The sequence below is a fragment of the Cuculus canorus genome, chromosome 1, assembly GCF_017976375.1.
Source record: "Cuculus canorus isolate bCucCan1 chromosome 1, bCucCan1.pri, whole genome shotgun sequence".
In the NCBI taxonomy this organism is placed as follows: domain Eukaryota; kingdom Metazoa; phylum Chordata; class Aves; order Cuculiformes; family Cuculidae; genus Cuculus; species Cuculus canorus.
The window spans coordinates 804,666-824,711 of record NC_071401.1 but is presented as its reverse complement, the minus strand read 5'-3'; the positions used below and the strand labels follow the sequence as shown (position 1 = coordinate 824,711).

Here is a 20,046-nt window from a genome sequence, read left to right as displayed (position 1 = left end):
CGGTTCTGGAGTCCTCAGCACAGGAAGAACGTGGAGATGTTGGATCAAAGGCAGAGGAGGCCACGGAGATGATCCATGGGCTGGAGAACCTCCTGGAGGCCAGGCTGGGAGAGTTGAGGATGTCCAGCCTGGAGAAGAGAGGACTCCACGGAGACCTTAGAGCAGCTTCCAGTAGGGAAAGGGGCTCCAGGTTCCATCTGGGGAGGCGCTCTGGATCAGGGATGGGACAATGGGAATGGTTTGGAGCTGCAAGAGGGGAAATTGAGATGAGATCTTAAGGAGAAATGTTCTCCTGGGAGGGTGGGGAGACCCTGGAAGAGGTTTCCCGGAGCAGTGGTGGTGCTCCATCCCTGGAGGGCTTCCAGGCCAGGTTGGATGGGGCCTGGAGGAACCGGATCCAGCAGGAGGTGTCCCTGCCCATGGCAGAGGGTGGAACTGGATGGAATTTAAGGTCCTTTCCACCCCAAACCATTCTCTGCTCCTATGACACCGCATCCCTCTGCAGCCACACCAGCGCATGGGTGGTCTCTGGAGGACATCTCCACCCCACGGTGCCTCCCTGCTTCCCTCCGGTCCCTCAGGATGCCCAGCAGGTATCTCCCCAGGTGGGTACCAAACCTTGGGGTGCAGCCATTGAGGTCAGAATCCCCCACGGGACCTGAGGGTGATGGACTCGGTTAAGCCACCACCGCAACGCGTGCCGGGGCGAAGCTTTGGCCCCGGTGGGACGCGGGGACGCGCGGGCTGGCACACGGCTCTGGCACATTGCCTGGCTCGCCGGTAGCCATGGCAACCTCCCGGCGGGATGCTGTGCCGAGAAATAGCCCATTGGAAGCAATTCTCCTCAAAAAAAAAAGCCTTTTCTTTCTTTTTTTTTACGTCCCAACGATTTTCCAGGTTTTCCTCTTTTGGGGATGATTTTGCTCTTCCACACTGTGTTCGAAGTCTGAACGTCATTCGCAGCATTTCATCGAAGCAAAGAATCATGGAATGATTTGGGTTGGAAGGGACCTCCACGGAATGGGTTGGGTTGAAGGGACCTCCACAGAATGGGTTGGGTTGGAAGGAACCTCCACAGAGTGGGTTGGGTTGGAAGGGACCTCCACAGAATGGGTTGGGTTGAAGGGACCTCCATAGAATGGGTTGGGTTGGAAGGGACCTCCATAGAATGGGTTGGGTTGGAAGGGACCTCCATAGAATGGGTTGGGTTGGAAGGGACCTCCACAGAATGGGTTGGGTTGGAAGGGACCTTAAAGGTCATCCAGTTCCAACCCCTCTGTCAGGTGGAGCAGCTCTTGGAATCATGGAATGGGTTGGGTTGGAAGGGACCTTAAAGGATCATCCAATTCCAACCCCTCTGCCATAGGTCAGCTCTTGGAATCATGGAATGGGTTGGGTTGGAAGGGGCCTTAAAGATCATCCAATTCCAACCCCCCTGTCAGGTGGAGCAGCTCTTGGAATCATGGAATGGGTTGGGTTGGAAGGGACCTTAAAGGTCATCCAGTTCCAACCCCTCCTGCCATAGGTCAGCTCTTGGAATCATGGAATGAGTTGGGTTGGAAGGGGCCTCAAAGCCCATCCGGTTGTAGCCACCCCAGCACACGGGCCAATGCTCCACATCCCTCCCGCATCCACCCATCTTTCCAACCCTCCATTCTCTCCCCTCTCCATCCCACCATCCATCCATCCCACCACCCATCCATCCCCTCATGCGTAGAATCATGAATGGTTTGGGTTGGAAGGGACCTCAAAGCCCACCCAGATCCAACCACCCCAGCTATGGGCCAGCTCTTGGAGTCATGGAATGGTTTAACTTGGAAGGGACCTCAAAGCCCCTCCAGATCCATGGGCAGGGACACCTCCCACTGGATCCATTCTCTCCAAGCCCCATCCAACCTTGCCTTGAACTCCTCCAGGGATGGGGCAACCATCCAGGTTGGGTCTCACCAGATGGAACTTGGAGCAACCTTCTCCGCTGGAAGATCTCCCTGCCCATGGCAAAAGGGTGGAACTGGATGAGTCTTGAGGTCCCTTCCAACCCAAACCACTCCATGACCCTCATCCAACCAACATCCCAACATCCTTCTCCTCAGGGCTGTTCCCAATCCATTTCCACTTCTCAATCCAACACTTCATCATTATTACTTCTTAATTAATGGATCTCCAGGTGAAATGTCATGGAATTCTGCTTCAGGTGGCAACCCCTGATGCCAAGAACTTCCTGCCTCTCCGTGTCCAAGGGTTCTTGCACACGTGCGCCACTCGTTCATCTCCATTTTAGAGGTTCTCCTTGACAGGATCTGAGTTCTGGGTGACGCCAAAGGCCTCCTGACCAATGTTTGTGCTCGAGAAGGTCCTGTGGGACCCTTGAGTGCATCTCTGATGTCATCTAAAAGCCGATTGAGAGCCTCCAGATATCGTTAACCCTATGTGCACCACTCTCCTTGGTGGTCTTAGAGTCATAGAATGCTTTGGGGTAGAATGGACCTTAAAGCCCATCCGGTTCCAACCACCACCATGGGCAGGGACACCTCCCGCCGGATCCGGGGCTCCGAGCCCCATCCAACCCAACCTGGAACCCCTCCAGGGATGGGGCACCACCACTGCTCCGGGAATTCTGTTCCAGGGTCTCCCCACCCTCAGCATGAAGAAATTCCTCCTTAGGTTGAGTCTAAATCTTCTCCTCTCCGGTTTATCCCCGTTCCCCCTCGTCCCATCCCAATGAGCCTTTGGGATCAGCCCCTCTCCAGCTTTCCTGGAGCCCTTCAGGCACTGGAAGGTCCCTCTGAGGTCTCCTGGGAGCCTTCTCTTCTCCTGAACAACCCCAACGCTCTCAGCCTGTCCTCGTCGGGAGGTTCTCCAGCCCTCCCATCACCTTTGGAGCCTCCTCCGTTCCCGTTCCAACAGCTCCATCTCCTCCTTGCGTTGAGGATTCCGGCCGTGCCCCAACCCTCCCATCCTGGGAAGGTGAGGATCCATCCGCACAGGAGATGAAATCAGAGCTTCGTATCCCTCTGCGTTTCAAACCATCTCGAGCTCTGCTGGGCCTCAGCGACTTCTCACCGTTGGGCTTTTGGTGCCACCTCCTGGTGATCGAGAAGACCTCTGGGATCATCGACTCCAACCATTCCCGTCTGCCACTAAATGATGGTGGGAGCACAGCAGGGGGAGAGCCGTGGGATGGTTTGGGTTGGAGAAGACCTCCAAGCCCATCCAGTTCCACCCTCCGTAGAGTGTTGACCAGCACGTCCCACCATGGGATGGTTTGGGTGGAGAAGGACCTCCAAGCCCATCCAGTTCCACCCTCCATAGAGTGTTGACCAGCACGTCCCACCATGGGATGGTTTGGATGGGAGAAAACCTCCAAGCCCATCCAGTTCCAACCTCCGTAGAGTGTTGACCAGCACGTCCCACCATGGGATGGTTTGGGTGGGGAGAAGACCTCCAAGCCCATCCAGTTCCAACCTCTGTAGGGTGTTGACCAGCACGTCCCACCATGGGATGGTTTGGGTTGGAGAAGACCTCCAAGCCCTCCAAGTTTCCCATGGGACCCCCACCGGCACTCCCAACACCCCATGGGACATCCCGGACTCCTCGGCATGTGGTCATCCATCTTTGGGTGGAGGAGGACAGAGGTTGGGGAGGAGACCTGGAGAAGACCTCTATGAGTAACCCCACGCCGGGAAACCCCCAGGAACGCCGCGATCCCACCACAACTCTTTATTCATAGAACCACGGAATGGGTTGGGTTGGAAGGGACCTCCACGGAATGGGTTGGGTTGGAAGGGACCTCCACAGAATGGGTTGGGTTGGAAGGGACCTCCACGGAATGGGTTGGGTTGAAGGGACCTCCACGGAATGGGTTGGGTTGAAGGGACCTCCATAGAATGGGTTGGGTTGGAAGGGACCTCCATAGAATGGGTTGGGTTGAAGGGACCTCCACAGAATGGGTTGGGTTGAAGGGACCTCCACGGAATGGGTTGGGTTGAAGGGACCTCCATAGAATGGGTTGGGTTGGAAGGGACCTCCACAGAATGGGTTGGGTTGAAGGGACCTCCACGGAATGGGTTGGGTTGAAGGGACCTCCATAGAATGGGTTGGGTTGGAAGGGACCTCCACAGAATGGGTTGGGTTGAAGGGACCTCCACGGAATGGGTTGGGTTGAAGGGACCTCCATAGAATGGGTTGGGTTGGAAGGGATCTCCACAGAATGGGTTGGGTTGGAAGGGACCTCCATAGAATGGATTGGGTTGAAGGGACCTCCACAGAATGGGTTGGGTTGGAAGGGACCTCTGCGGAATGGGTTGGGTTGGAAGGGACCTCCACAGAATGGGTTGGGTTGAAGGGACCTCCACAGAATGGGTTGGGTTGAAGGGACCTCCACAGAATGGGTTGGGTTGAAGGGACCTCCATAGAATGGGTTGGGTTGAAGGGACCTCCACGGAATGGGTTGGGTTGGAAGGGACCTCCACAGAATGGGTTGGGTTGAAGGGACCTCCATAGAATGGGTTGGGTTGGAAGGGATCTCCACAGAATGGGTTGGGTTGGAAGGGACCTCCATAGAATGGGTTGGGTTGAAGGGACCTCCACGGAATGGGTTGGGTTGGAAGGGACCTCCATAGAATGGGTTGGGTTGAAGGGACCACCACGGAATGGGTTGGGTTGAAGGGACCTCCACGTAATGGGTTGGGTTGAAGGGACCTCCATAGAATGGGTTGGGTTGAAGGGACCTCCACGGAATGGGTTGGGTTGGAAGGGATCCGGTTGTTTCAAGCCTCATCCAACCTGGCCTTGAAGACCTCCAAAGGTGGGACAACCATGAGTTCTCCGGGCATCCCGATCCAGGGGGAGGTGTCCCTCACCGGATGGGATTTGAGGACCCTTCCGACTCAAACCATTCCATGACTCCAAGGGCTGCCCCATGGCAAGAGGTTGGAATTGGATTGGCTTTGAGGTTCCTTCCAAACCAACCATTCCATGATTCCACCATTGCCCATGGTCTCCCATCCCTGGAGCTGCTCCTTGGAGACCCCACCTTCAGCCCCATCAGCAGCTCCATGAAGTCCTCCTCCTGCTTCTCCCGCTCTCCTGGAGCTTCCAGTTGTCCCAGCGTCCCACGCCTGGTGGCACCATGATGGGATGGAGATGGCTGCCACGCAGAACCCCACCCTGTGGTTGTCTCCATGCCCTCATCCCCATCCCATCATCTCCAGGACTCCGGTGGTGCCCACACCAACCCCATCTCCTCATGGCGGTGGTGCAGTGGTGGTGTCCCTCAGGGTCCCTCGGTGGCCACCAGGGCTGTGGTGACCATGAGGAGCCCCCAGAGGAGAGAGGGATCCCCACGGACGCTCCATCCTGGGGGTGCAGAGAGAAGAGGGGGTCAGGGGGGACAGAGGGATGGGGTCTTCTCCTCACCGCGGCGCGGAGCTCACCTGCGCCGAAGTCACACGGGCGGTCGCGGCATCGTCTCTCTGCCGAGAAACCAACGGTGTTGGGACGGCGGCCACCGGGCCACGAGCTGCGATGGTCCACGCCGTGCCGTGGTGGTCCATGCCATGCTGTGCCATCCCATGCTTCTCCAGGGCCATGCCAAGCTGTCCATGCCACGTTGGACCATGCCATGGGCGTAGAAGCATGGAATTGCTTGGTTGGAAAAGGCCTTTGAGATCATCGGCTCCAATCGTCCCTGACCGCTACGGAACCACAGCCCTGAGGACCTCATCTCCACGTGTTTTGGACCCTCCGGGATGGAGACTCCACCGCTGAACCATCTCTGAGAACCTCATCTCCTGATCCCCTCCGGGATGGAGACTCCACCGCTGAACCATCTCTGAGAACCTCATCTCCTGAACCCCTCTGGGATGGAGACTCCACCGCTGAACCATCTCTGAGAACCTCATCTCCTGAACCCCTCTGGGATGGAGACTCCACCGCTGAACCATCTCTGAGAACCTCATCTCCTGAACCCCTCCAGGATGGAGACTCCACCGCTGAACCATCTCTGAGAACCTCATCTCCTGATCCCCTCTGGGATGGAGACTCCACCACTGAACCATCTCTGAGAACCTCATCTCCTGAACCCCTCCGGGATGGAGACTCCACCACTGAACCATCTCTGAGAACCTCATCTCCTGAACCCCTCCGGGATGGAGACTCCACCACTGAACCATCTCTGAGAACATCATCTCCTGAACCCCTCCGGGATGGAGACTCCACCACTGAACCATCTCTGAGAACATCATCTGAACCCCTCTGGGATGGAGACTCCACCACTGAACCATCTCTGAGAACCTCATCTCCTGATCCCCTCCGGGATGGAGACTCCACCGCTGAACCATCTCTGAGAACCTCATCTCCTGAACCTCTCCGGGATGGAGACTCCACCACTGAACCATCTCTGAGAACCTCATCTCCTGATCCCCTCTGGGATGGAGACTCCACCATTGAACCATCTCTGAGAACATCATCTCCTGAACCCCTCCAGGATGGAGACTCCACCACTGAACCATCTCTGAGAACCTCATCTCCTGATCCCCTCCGGGATGGAGACTCCACCACTGAACCATCTCTGAGAACCTCATCTCCTGAACCCCTCCGGGATGGAGACTCCACCGCTGAACCATCTCTGAGAACCTCATCTCCTGATCCCCTCTGGGATGGAGACTCCACCGCTGAACCATCTCTGAGAACCTCATGTCCTCATCTTTTGAACCCCTCCAGGGATGGCGACTCCACCACCTCCTCGGACTGAAGTCATTCTTCCACTGAAGACCTTCTGCCCGATCTAAACCCCCCCCGGTGCCGCTGGAGGCCGTTTCCTCTCCTCCCATCCCTCGTTCCTCGGGAGAAGACACCAACGCCCACCTCCCCACAACCTCCTTCCGGTAGGAGAGCCATGAGGTGTCCTCTCATCCACCTCTTCTCCGGACTAAACCTCTCCATGTCCCTCAGCTGCTCCCATAACCCCCGTTCTCCAGGGGGAAATCCTGGCCTGGTTGAACCTCGTGGTGTTCCATGCAATTCCATGCCTTGACTTTCCATGCTCTTCCAAGCCATGCCAGGATGTTCCATGCCATCTCATTCCATGCCAAGCCAGGCCATGCTGCTCCGTTCCAGCTCATCCCATCCCATCCATCCCATCCCATCCCATCTGATCCCATCCATCCCATCCCATCCCATCCATCCCATCCATCCCATCCCATCCATCCCATCCCATCCCATCCCATCCCATCCATCCCATCCCATCCATCCCATCCCATCCATCCCATCCCATCCCATCCCATCCCATCCATCCCATCCCATCCCTCCCATCCCATCCATCCCATTCCATCTCCATCCATCCCATCCATCCCATCCCATCCATCCCATCCACCCCATCCCATCCATCCCATCCCATCCCATCCACCTCATCCCATCCCACCCCATCCCACCCCATCCCATCCCCATCCATCCCATCCCATCCATCCCATCCCATCCATCCCATTCCATCCCAACCCATCCCATCCCCATCCATCCCATCCCATCCATCCCATCCCATCCATCCCATCCATCCCATCCCATCCATCCCATCCCATCCATCCCATCCCATCCATCCCATCCCATCCCATCCCCATCCCATCCCATCCATCCCATCCATCCCATCCCATCCCATCCATCCCATCCCATCCCATCCATCCCATCCCCATCCATACCATCCATCCCATCCCATCCATCCCATCCATCCCATCCCCATCCATCCCATCCATCCCATCCCATCCCATCCATCCCATCCCATCCCATCCCATCCCATCCCATCCCATCCCATCCATCCCATCCCATCCCATCCATCCCCATCCATCCCATCCCATCCCATCCCAACCCATCCCATCCCATCCCATCCCATCCCATCCCCATCCATCCCATCCCATCCATCCCATCCCATCCATCCCATTCCATCCCAACCCATCCCATCCCCATCCATCCCATCCCATCCATCCCATCCCATCCATCCCATCCATCCCATCCCATCCATCCCATCCATCCCATCCCATCCATCCCATCCCATCCCCATCCCATCCCATCCCATCCATCCCATCCATCCCATCCCCATCCATCCCATCCATCCCATCCCCATCCATCCCATCCATCCCATCCCATCCCATCCATCCCATCCCATCCCATCCCATCCCATCCCATCCCATCCCATCCATCCCATCCCATCCCATCCCATCCCATCCCATCCCATCCCATCCATCCCCATCCATCCCATCCCATCCCATCCCATCCCATCCCATCCCATCCCATCCCATCCCATCCATCCCATCCCATCCCATCCATCCCCATCCATCCCATCCCATCCATCCCATCCCATCCCATCCCATCCCATCCCATCCCATCCATCCCATCCCATCCCATCCCATCCCATCCCATCCCATCCATCCCCATCCATCCCATCCCATCCATCCCATCCCATCCCATCCCATCCATCCCATCCCATTCCATCCACCCCATCCCATCCCATCCCATCCACCCCATCCCATCCCATCCATCCCATCCATCCCATCCCATCCCATCCCATCCCACCCCATCCCATCCCATCCATCGCATCCCATCCCATCCCATCCCATCCCATCCATCCCATCCCATCCCATCCCATCCATCCATCCCACCCCCATCCCATCCATCCCATCCCCGTCCCATCCTATCTTCATCCCATCCCATCCCATCCCATCCCATCCCATCCATCCCATCCCATCCATCCCATCCATCCCATCCCATCCCATCCCATCCCATCCATCCCATCCCATCCCATCCCATCCCCATCCCATCTCCATCCCCATCCCCATCCCCATCCCATCCATCCCATCCCATCCCATCCATCCCATCCCATCCCATCCCATCACCGCCAGAGAGTCACCATCGCAAAGCTGAGACCCTCTCCAGGTTCTTCCCACCCCACTCCCGTCGGATCGCTCCCCGTCCATCCACGACGTGGTGGGACCCTTCCCGTCCCCTCCGTCCCACCGGGAAGGTCACCTTTGACCCACTCGCAGTTGTAGGCGCTGTCGGCGTCCCGCGAGCGCAGCTCGATGAGCGCTCCGCCCCCTCCGGAGGTGACGTCGGTGACCTCGAAGACCTCGAAGGGTGGGATGAGGACCTCATCCTCCTCAGGGTAGAAGGAGAAGTCCTTGATGGGAACCCCATAACACGTCTCCACCGAGAAGACCGTATCGCGGCCGAAGGCCAAAGCCGATTCTTCCCGGAGAGAAGCGGAGGTGAATTGACCGAAGCGGACGCGTTGGTGACGCCGAGCGGTGAAGCGGATGCCGTGGACGCCGCGGTAGACGCGGTGGCAGCGAGAGGACCGCGTCCCACGTAGGACGCGCAGAGCTTCGCTCAGGAGGAAATGGAAGGCCTTGAAGCGGAAGTTGTCCAGGTAGTGGCGGTGGGAACGGCCGTCCTCGCGCACGGCCGCGTTGAAGGCGCGGAAGAGGGGACCGTGTTTGGTGTAGGCCAAGAGGGCCACCGCGTGCTCCGGACGCAGCACCGGGGGGACGCGGCCGCGCCGGCTGCGCCATTCGGCCGCCGCGAGGGTCCACGCTTGGGCGTAGACGCCGTTGGTGGAGAACTCGGTACGGTTGAGGTCCTCCAGCTCTTCGTCCATCGCGCCGGCGCAGCCCACGTAGCGGTCGTCGAAGGAGGTGGTGGCCAAGTCCAACGGGACCTCCACCATGGGGACGGCGTCCAGCGGGGAGGAGGTGGTGGTGGTGGTGGTGGTGGTGGTGGTGGGGAAGGTCTTGGCCAGAAGCACCAAACCCACCAGGAGGAGCTCCATGGTGGGCAGAACCACAGCAGGAGAAGCCCTCAGCATTCCCGGACCACGAAGATGATGGAAGAAGACGGTTCTTCTATGAGAGGTTGGGGAGGAGGTGGTGGGACCTGAGGGGAGCTGTGATGGAGACAATGATGGGATCGTGGAATGGGTTGGGTTGGAAGGGACCTCAAAGATGACGGAGTCATGGGATCATGGAATGGGTTGGGTTGGAAGGGACCTCAAAGATGGCAGAGTCATGGAATCATGGAATGGGTTGGGTTGGAAGGGACCTCAAAGGTGGCAGAGTCATGGGATCGTGGACCTCGCACTTGGCCGGGTTGAACTCCGTCAGATTTGTATGGTCTCACCTCTCCAGCCTCTCCGGGTCACCTGGATGTATCCCTGCCATCTGGAGCCATCCTTTCCTTCTTCCCTCGGGATCCATCCCTTCCCTCTGGATCCATCCCATCCCCCTGGAACCGTCCCTTCCCTTTGGATCCATCCCTTCCCTCTGGATCCATCCTGTCCCCCTGGATCCATCCCTTCCCCCGGGTTCATCCCTTCCCCCTGGATCCATCCCTTCCCTCTGGATCCATCCCGTCCCCCTGGATCCATCCCTTCCCCCTGGATCCATCCTTTCCCTCTGGATCCATCCCTTCCCTCTGGATCCATCCCTTCCCTCTGGGTCCATCCCTTCCCCCTGGATCCATCCCTTCCCTCTGGGTCCATCCCTTCCCTCTGAATCCATCCCTTCCCTCTGGATCCATCCCTTCCCCCTGGATCCATCCCTTCCCTCTGGATCCATCCCTTCCCTCTGGATCTATCCCTTCCCTCTGGGTCCATCCCTTCGCTCTGGATCCATCCCTTCCCTCTGGATCCGTCCCTTCCTCCTGGATCCATCCCTTCCCCCTGGGTCCATCCCTTCCCTCTGGATCCATCCCTTCCCTCTGGATCCATCCCTTCCCCCTGAGTCCATCCCTTCCCTCTGGATCCATCCCTCCCCTCTGGATCCATCCCTTCCCCCGGGTTCATCCCTTCCCCCTGGATCCATCCCTTCCCTTTGAGTCCATCCCTTCCCTCTGGATCCATCCCTTCCCTCTGGATCCCTCCCAACCCTCTGAATCCATCCCTTCCCTCTGGATCCATCCCTTCCCTCTGGATCCATCCCAACCCCCTGAGTCCATCCCTTCCCTCTGGATCCATCCCTTCCTCCTGGATCCATCCCTTCCCTTTGAGTCCATCCCTTCCCCCTGGATCCATCCCTTCCCCCTGGATCCATCCCTTCCCTTTGAGTCCATCCCTTCCCCTCTGGATCCATCCCTTCCCTCTGGGTCCATCCCTTCCCTCTGGATCCATCCCTCCCCTCCGGATCCATCCCTTCCCTCTGGATCCATCCCTCCCCTCCAACACCCCAACCACCCCTCTCCCTCCGGTGCCGTCACCCCCAATCCGAACAGATTGGATCGAAGCCCCCTACGGAGCACCAACGGCGCTCGGCCCCCATCCCACCCCCACCCCCCCTAATTCCCAACCTCCAACCTGGATGAAACCCCCTGGAATTCCCAGGCGGAAGCGTCGCCTCCAGCGGGGTCGGATCCTGCTCCCGGCGTCCGGGACAGGCGGTGAGTGGATAACTCCTTCTTTTTATAGCACTGGGCTGAAGGTCGGGAGCGGATCCAATTCCCACCTCCCGCCGCGTTTGGATGTCCCCAGATGGCCTTCCAAGGAATTCCCCTGGGATAAATCCCCTTGGCTGAGGGCTTTTCCAGGTCCTCCGGGAGCTGACGTGGGATCCGGAGCTGCCGAGCGGATCCCCACGGCGGAGCACGAGGACGTGGAGAACCTGGATCCATGGATGGAGGGCAGGAAGGGTCTGCAGAGGGATGTGGACAACCTGGATCCATGGATGGAGGGCAGGAAGGGTCTGCAGAGGGATGTGGAGAACCTGGATCCATGGATGGAGGGCAGGAAGGGTCTGCAGAGGGATCTGGAGAACCTGGATCCATGGATGGAGAGCAGGAAGGGTCTGCAGAGGGATCTGGAGAACCTGGATCCATGGATGGAGGGCAGGAAGGGTCTGCAGAGGGATCTGGAGAACCTGGATCCATGGCCCCTGGGGACACGGTGGGGTTGGGCTGACGGTTGGACATCTGGATGAGCTCGGAGAGCTTCTCCAACCTTCCCGATTCCATGACTTCGTGATTCTACGTTCTCACCACGGAGTTTCTTTGGAGAGACTTTATTTACAGCAGCACCGAGAGGAGCTCAAAAACGGACGAGGAGACACGAGACGGAAGAGGAGGACAACCCCTGGTGGGAACTGCCTCCCCCAATCCCACCTTCACAAACCCCTATGGATCCCAAACCTCTGTGGAAGAAGGTTGAGGTTCTACAAGAGAAGGGAGGTCCCACCAGAGCACAGCAACGCGGTTCCGTCACCGCGTTGTCCCGGTCAAGGGGTGGTTAAGATGCTGTTGAGGTCCAACAAGACCGGTTCTGAGTTGAGGTGTGTCCCGAAGGAGAAGCAGTTCCCACCACCGCCAAGAACCAACAGCTCCTTCTCATCGGGCAGAAGAACACTGCTGTGGTTGTGGAGCATCAACGGCCACTCCAGGGGCTCCTGAAGAAGGAAAGAGGATTTGGAAGACACAGGACCTCAAGGGCTTTGAGGGCCCTTCCAACCCAAACCATCCCATGACTCCAAGAGCTGCTCCATGGTGGGGGTTGGAACTGGGTGGACCTTTGAGGGCCCTTCCAACCCAAACCATCCCACGACTCCAAGAGCTGCTCCATGGTGGTGGTTGGAACTGAGTGGGCTTTGAGGTCCCTTCCAACCCAAACCATCCCATGACTCCAAGGGTTGGTCCATGGTGGTGGTTGGAACCGGGTGGGCTTTGAGGTCCCTTCCAACCCAAACCATCCCACGACTCCAAGAGCTGCTCCATGGTGGTGGTTGGAACTGGGTGGGCTTTGAGGTCCCTTCCAACCCAAACCATCCCATGATTCCAAGGGTTGGTCCATGGTGGTGGTTGGAACCGGGTGGGCTTTGAGGTCCCTTCCAACCCAAACCATCCCATGACTCCAAGAGCTGCTCCATGGCGGTGGTTGGAACTGGGTGGGCTTTGAGGGCCCTTCCGAACCAAACCATCCCATGACTCCAAGAGCTGCTCCACAGGAGGGGTTGGAACTGGGTGGGCTTTGAGGTCCCTTCCAACCCAAACCATCCCATGACTCCAAGAGCTGCTCCACAGGAGGGGTTGGAACTGGGTGGGCTTTGAGGTCCCTTCCAACCCAAACCATCCCATGACTCCAAGAGCTGCTCCATGGTGGGGGTTGGAACTGGGTGGGCTTTGAGGTCCCTTCCAACCCAAACCATCCCATGACTCCAAGAGCTGCTCCATGGTGGGGGTTGGAACTGGGTGGGCTTTGAGGTCCCTTCCAACCCAAACCATCCCATGACTCCAAGGGTTGGTCCATGGTGGTGGTTGGAACCGGGTGGGCTTTGAGGTCCCTTCCAACCCAAACCATCCCATGACTCCAAGAGCTGCTCCATGGTGGTGGTTGGAACTGGGTGGACCTTTGAGGTCCCTTCCAACCCAACCCATCCCATGACTCCAACAGCTGCTCCATGGTGGTGGTTGGAACTGGGTGGACCTTTGAGGTCCCTTCCAACCCAAACCATCCCTTGAATCCAAGAGCTGCTCCATGGCGGTGGTTGGAACTGGGTGGGCTTTGAGGCCCTTCCAACCCAAACCATCCCATGACTCCAAGAGCTGCTCCATGGTGGGGGTTGGAACTGGGTGGACCTTTGAGGTCCCTTCCAACCCAAACCATCCCATGATTCACCCAACGCTGCTCACCATGGAAGGACAGTCGTGGTACTCACCACATCGATGGTGTAGTCCAAGCAGAGCCCGGTCGTTAAGTCAACGACGGTGACTCCCGGCACGGAGGAGGAACGAAGCCACACTCCGCCAACGAGGAGAAGCTTTCCATCGTGCACGTGTGCCGTGTGGGAATATCTGAGAGGTCCAGGAGAGGTCCAACCCCATCAGCAGAAGCAGGAGGTGAAGAGAGGTTGGAGATGAGGGAGGTGATTAACGGCAGCCACCACGGGCAAACCCTGTGGGACCAACTTGGGGCTTTCTCTGCTGGGGTGACCACAGCAGTGGACGCGGAGAAACCTACGGATGGGATCCATCCCCACTGCCCTAAAGCCTTTGGACGCGGTTCCCACAACGTCTAAGTTGGAGAGAGAGGGATTCGATGGGTGGATAAGAAACGGATTGGATGGTCTTCATTCAAAGGGTGGTGGTCAATGGCTCAAAGTCCATGGAGATCCATGAGCAGTGGTGGCCCTCAGGGACCGGAGCTGCTCAATCTCTTTATCGGTGATACGGAGAGGGAGATGGAGGGCACCCTCAGAAGGTTTGGAGGGGACACCGAGCGGAGTGGGGCAGTGGCCACAGCGGAAGGACGGGATGGATCCAGAGGGACCCGGAGAAGTGGGGCTGGAGAACCTCAGGAGGGTCAACCGGGCCAAGGGCAAAGGTCCCACCCCTGGGTCGGGGCAATTCCTGGGTTCAATCCAGGATGGATGGAGAGCAGAGAAGGAGTTGGGGCGCTGGGGAGGAGGAGCTGGAGAGGAGCCCCCCCGTGTCCTGGGCTGCACCCAGAGCAGCGTGGCCAGCAGGGAGGGACGGGATTCTGCCCCTCTGCTCCGCTCCGGGGACACCTCAGCCGGAGGGTTGGGGCACGGCCGGAATCCTCAACGCAAGGAGGAGATGGAGCTGTTGGAACGGGAACGGAGGAGGCTCCAAAGGTGATGGGAGGGCTGGAGAACCTCCCGACGAGGACAGGCTGAGAGCGTTGGGGTTGTTCAGGAGAAGAGAAGGCTCCCAGGAGACCTCAGAGGGACCTTCCAGTGCCTGAAGGGCTCCAGGAAAGCCGGAGAGGGGCTGATCCCAAAGGCTCATTGGGATGGGACGAGGGGGAACGGGGATAAACCGGAGAGGAGAAGGTTTAGACTCAACCTAAGGAGGAATTCCTTCATGATGAGGGTGGGGAGACCCTGGAAGAGGTTTCCCGGAGCAGTGGTGGTGCCCCATCCCTGGAGGGGTTCCAGGTTGGGTTGGATGGGGCTCGGAGCCCCGGATCCGGCGGGAGGTGTCCCTGCCCATGGTGGTGGTTGGAACCGGATGATCTTTAAGGTCCCTTCCACCCCAAAGCATTCTCTGCTTCTCCGCTGAAGGCCTTCTGCTCACCTCGGCACCAGAGGAGGGTGCGTCTCCATTGGTTGCCACCCAAAGCCGCGTTGAAGCTCCCTCAGGAGGAAGAGTGACCCCAAGGGCTTCTCGTCGGCTCCGAGGCCTCCTACGATCACAGCTCCTCCTTCCCAAGCACACGCTCCGTGCGAGTGACGGCGTTCGGGCACCGCACCCTCCACCGGGATCTGGGAAAACAGGAGAGAAATGGAGAGGATCGGGTTGGAAGGGACTTTAAAGATCATGGAATCATGGAATGGTTTGGGTTGGAAGGGACCTTAAAGATCATGGAATCATGGAGAGGTTTGGGCTGGGAGGGACCTTAAAGATCATGGAATCATGGAGTGGTTTGGGTTGGAAGAGACCTTAAAGATCATGGATTCATGGAATGGTTTGGGTTGGAAGGGACCTTAAAGATCATGGAATCATGGAGTGGTTTGGGTTGGAAGGGACCTTAAAGATCATGGAATCATGGAGTGGTTGAGGTTGGAAGGGACCTTAAAGATCATGGAATCATGGAGAGGTTTGGGTTGGAAGGGACCTTAAAGATCATGGAATCATGGAGTAGTTTGGGTTGGAAGGGACCTTAAAGATCATGGAATCATGGAGAGGTTTGGGTTGGAAGGGACCTTAAAGATCATGGAATCATGGAGAGGTTTGGGTTGGAAGGGACCTCAAAGGTCCTTTGCGAGATGATCTCAAGATGTTCCTTCCAACCTCATCCGTCCTGGGAAGCCTCAACTCCGTAAAAGAGAAGTCAACTCTGACTCCAAGCCCTGTGGAGGGTGACTTCCCGTGGGCTTCCAAGCGAGGAGAAGGGGACTCCAAAGTTCTCACCACAGTGTAGGAAAGTTCTGGAATGCGCAGGAAACACCAATCCCCCAACACGGGCTCTGTAGCGGAGCGACCACCGTAGAGGAACAGGAAGTTCTCGCCTACGGGAAAGGACAACCAGGAGAAAGGCGTTGGTAGGGTTTGGAACATCACAAGAGAAGGGAAGCTGTCCAAGATGGAACCCATTGAGGTTGGAAAAGACCTCCAAGATCATCCCTGGAGGGTGGACGCGTGGGGAGAAGCCCTGAGAAGGACTTCGTGGAGGAGAAGCTCAACTTGAGCCGACAACGTCCTCAGCACAGGAAGGACGTGGAGCTGTTGGAAGGAGGACAGAGGAGGTCACGGAGATGATGTGAGGGTGGAGAACCTCCCGTAGGACAATAGGCTGAGTATGGGTTGTCCAGCTTGGAGAAGAGAAGGCTCCATGGAGACCTCAGAGCAGCTTCCAGCATGGAATTGACTCCAGGGAAGCTTCCACCGGATCCTGGTGGCCTGAGAAGATGTGGCTGCCCCATCCCTGAAGGGATGGATCTTCTCCTTATGAGCTCACCTCAATCTCCCCTCTTGCAGCTCAAAACTGCTCTCCTCGTCCCATCCCACCACTCCCTGACCAAGAGCCCCTCCACAGCTCTCCTGGAGTCCCTTTCCCTACCGGAAGCTTCTCTAAGGTCTCCATGGAACCTTCTCTTCTCCAGGATGAACAACCCCAACCCTCTCAGCCTGTCCTCCAGGAGGTTCTTCAGCCCTCGGATCATCTCCGTGGCCTCCTCTGGTCTCGTTCCAACAGCTCCACGTTCTTCCTGCGTTGAGGCCTCCAGAACCGGAGCCGGGACTCCAGGTGGGTCTCCACAGATGGAAGCAGAGAAGAACCACCTCCATCCCTGCTGGTCCCACGGCTTTGGCTTCAACCCAGAGGACACGAGAGGGGTTTCTGGGCCGTGAGCGGACGTTGTCGGCTCCCGTTGAGCTTCTCCTCCACCGACAGCTCAGTTCCCGCTCGTTGAAACACCACCAGAACCTCCAGGACATCAAAATGATGGTTATTCCACACCAATTTGGGTTTCGGACCTCACCATCCGGAGGAGAAGACCTCCTCCATCCCCCAATTTCCATTCCTACGGCCCTTTCTGCTCTTCTGGAGGTGTTTCTTTCACCTTGGAAGGTCACTTGGGTTGCGCTGTGTCTCCACCGGTGAGAAGGCGGCTCAGCCACCGGCGGGAGGTCCACAGGCTCCACCGTCACCTCCGCCGCGTCCCATTCCGCAGAGGTCCCGGAGACCTTCAGCCACACCGTTGCCACGCCGGAGCTCGAGGGAGATGTTCGACCTCCCACCAGGAGGACCACATCGTCGGAGAGACACAACGCGGTGTGGTACAACCGCTCCCCTGCGGGGACAACGCTCCCACTCAGCCTCTTCCCATGGAATTCATGGAACCACAGAATGGGGGAGGTTGGAAAAGACCTTCGAGATCATTGAGTCCTGTCCTCCACCCATGGATCCAGGTTCTCCAGATCCCTCTGCAGACCCTTCCTGCCCTCCACCCATGGATCCAGGTTCTCCAGATCCCTCTGCAGACCCTTCCTGCCCTCCATCCATGGATCCAGGTTCTCCAGATCCCTCTGCAGACCCTTCCTGCCCTCCACCCATGGATCCAGGTTCTCCAGATCCCTCTGCAGACCCTTCCTGCCCTCCATCCATGGATCCAGGTTCTCCACATCCCTCTGCAGACCCTTCCTGCCCTCCACCCATGGATCCAGGTTCTCCACATCCCTCTGCAGACCCTTCCTGCCCTCCACCCATGGATCCAGGTTCTCCACATCCCTCTGCAGACCCTTCCTGCCCTCCACCCATGGATCCAGGTTCTCCACATCCCTCTGCAGACCCTTCCTGCCCTCCATCCATGGATCCAGGTTCTCCAGATCCCTCTGCAGACCCTTCCTGCCCTCCACCCATGGATCCAGGTTCTCCAGATCCCTCTGCAGACCCTTCCTGCCCTCCACCCATGGATCCAGGTTCTCCACATCCCTCTGCAGACCCTTCCTGCCCTCCACCCATGGATCCAGGTTCTCCAGATCCCTCTGCAGACCCTTCCTGCCCTCCATCCATGGATCCAGGTTCTCCACATCCCTCTGCAGACCCTTCCTGCCCTCCACCCATGGATCCAGGTTCTCCAGATCCCTCTGCAGACCCTTCCTGCCCTCCATCCATGGATCCACTTGCATCCCATGGAGTTGGGCCAATAATCAATGGAGTGTTGGAGAAGCCCTTGGAGATGGCAGGGTTGGTGGCACCCATGTTCTTGGTCATGGCTTTCCTTGATGTCCTTTGCCCCAGACGGTGGCCCGGTGGGGACACTGAGTCCTGGCCGCAAGGGTGGGTGTTCCATGGGACAGGACCTGCCTTTGGAATGGTCCTCAGGGACTATGGAAGTGATAAACCCCATCTTCTGGGGCTTAAGACATCCATAGATTCTTCTCCTCTGCTCCACTCTGTGGAGACCTCAGCTGGACTCCGTGTCCAGTTCTGGAGTCCTCAGCACAGGAAGGACGTGGAGATGTTGGATTGAAGGCAGAGGAGGCCACGGAGATGATCCAAGCGCTGGAGAACCTCCTGCAGGAGGCCAGGCTGGGAAAGTTGAGGATGTCCAGCCTGGAGAAGAGAGGACTCCACGGAGACCTTAGAGCAGCTTCCAGTAGGGAAAGGGGCTCCAGGTTCCATCTGGGGAGGCGCTCTGGATCAGGGATGGGACAATGGGAATGGTTTGGAGCTGCAAGAGGGGAAATTGAGATGAGATCTTAAGGAGAAATGTTCTCCTGGGAGGGTGGGGAGACCTTGGAAGAGGTTTCCTGGAGCAGTGGTGGCTGCTCCATCCCTGGAGGGGTTCCAGGCCAGGTTGGATGGGACTCGGAGCTCCTGATCCGGCGGGAGGTGTCCCTGCCCATGGAACTGGATGGGCTTTGAGGTCCTTTCCACCCCAAACCATTCTCTGCTCCTATGACACCGCATCCCTCTGCAGCCACACCAGCGCATGGGTGGTCTCTGGAGGACATCTCCACCCCACGGTGCCTCTTCTCTTCCTCCGGTCCCTCAGGATGCCCAGCAGGTATCTCCCCAGGTGGGTACCAAACCTTGGGGTGCAGCCATTGAGGTCAGAATCCCCCACGGGACCTGAGGGTGATGGACTCGGTTGAGCCACCACCGCAACGCGTGCCGGGGCGAAGCTTTGGCCCCGGTGGGACGCGGGGACGCGCGGGCTGGCACACGGCTCTGGCACATTGCCTGGCTCGCCGGTAGCCATGGCAACCTCCCGGCGGGATGCTGTGCCGAGAAATAGCCCATTGGAAGCAATTCTCCTCAAAAAAAAAAGCCTTTTCTTTCTTTTTTTTACGTCCCAACGATTTTCCAGGTTTTCCTCTTTTGGGGATGATTTTGCTCTTCCACACTGTGTTCGAAGTCTGAACGTCATTCGCAGCATTTCATCGAAGCAAAGAATCATGGAATGATTTGGGTTGGAAGGGACCTTAAAGGTCATCCAATTCCAACCCCTCCTGCCATAGGTCAGCTCTTGGAATCATGGAATGGGTTGGGTTGAAGGGACCTCCACGGAATGGGTTGGGTTGGAAGGGACCTCCATAGAATGGGTTGGGTTGAAGGGACCTCCACAGTATGGGTTGGGTTGGAAGGGACCTCCATAGAATGGGTCGGGTTGAAGGGACCTCCATAGAGTGGGTTGGGTTGGAAGGGACCTCCACGGAATGGGTTGGGTTGGAAGGGACCTTAAAGGTCATCCAGTTCCAACCCCCTCTGTCAGGTGGATCATCTCTTGGAATCATGGAATGGGTTGGGTTGGAAGAGGCCTTAAAGATCATCCAGTTCCAACCCTCCTGTCAGGTAGAACAGCTCTTGGAATCATGGAATGGTTTGGGTTGGAAGGGGCCTCAAAGCCCATCCCGTCGCAGCCACCCCAGGACATGGGCCAACGCTTGCAGTCAGCTCCACATCCCTCCCGCATCCACCCATCTTTCCATCCCTTCATTCTCTCCCCTCTCCATCCCACCACCCATCCATCCCACCACCCATCCATCCCACCACCCATCCATCCCACCACCCATCCATCCCACCACCCATCCATCCCCCAATCCATCCCCCCA

At 57.9% G+C, this 20,046-nt stretch overlaps 2 protein-coding genes across 2 annotated transcripts; both read right to left on the bottom strand.

The window, feature by feature from the left end:
- Positions 1–5,275: 5,275 nt before the first annotated feature.
- LOC128853886 (erythroblast NAD(P)(+)--arginine ADP-ribosyltransferase-like) lies at positions 5,276–10,226 on the bottom strand. The gene is made up of 3 exons (XM_054082173.1): positions 9,019–10,226; positions 5,436–5,474; positions 5,276–5,358 (listed from the first exon to the last, which is right to left on the bottom strand). Exons 1-3 carry the CDS (start codon positions 9,851–9,853, stop codon positions 5,276–5,278), a joined length of 957 nt encoding a protein of 318 aa, XP_053938148.1. The 5' UTR covers positions 9,854–10,226.
- A 1,706-nt stretch (positions 10,227–11,932) lies between these two features.
- LOC128853884 (tRNA wybutosine-synthesizing protein 4-like) lies at positions 11,933–19,193 on the bottom strand. Its single transcript, XM_054082150.1, has 6 exons — positions 19,019–19,193; positions 17,049–17,279; positions 15,898–15,995; positions 15,061–15,248; positions 13,683–13,818; positions 11,933–12,416 (listed from the first exon to the last, which is right to left on the bottom strand). The coding sequence occupies exons 1-6, from the start codon at positions 19,191–19,193 to the stop codon at positions 12,249–12,251; spliced, it is 996 nt and encodes a 331-aa protein (XP_053938125.1). The 3' UTR covers positions 11,933–12,248.
- Positions 19,194–20,046: the final 853 nt, after the last annotated feature.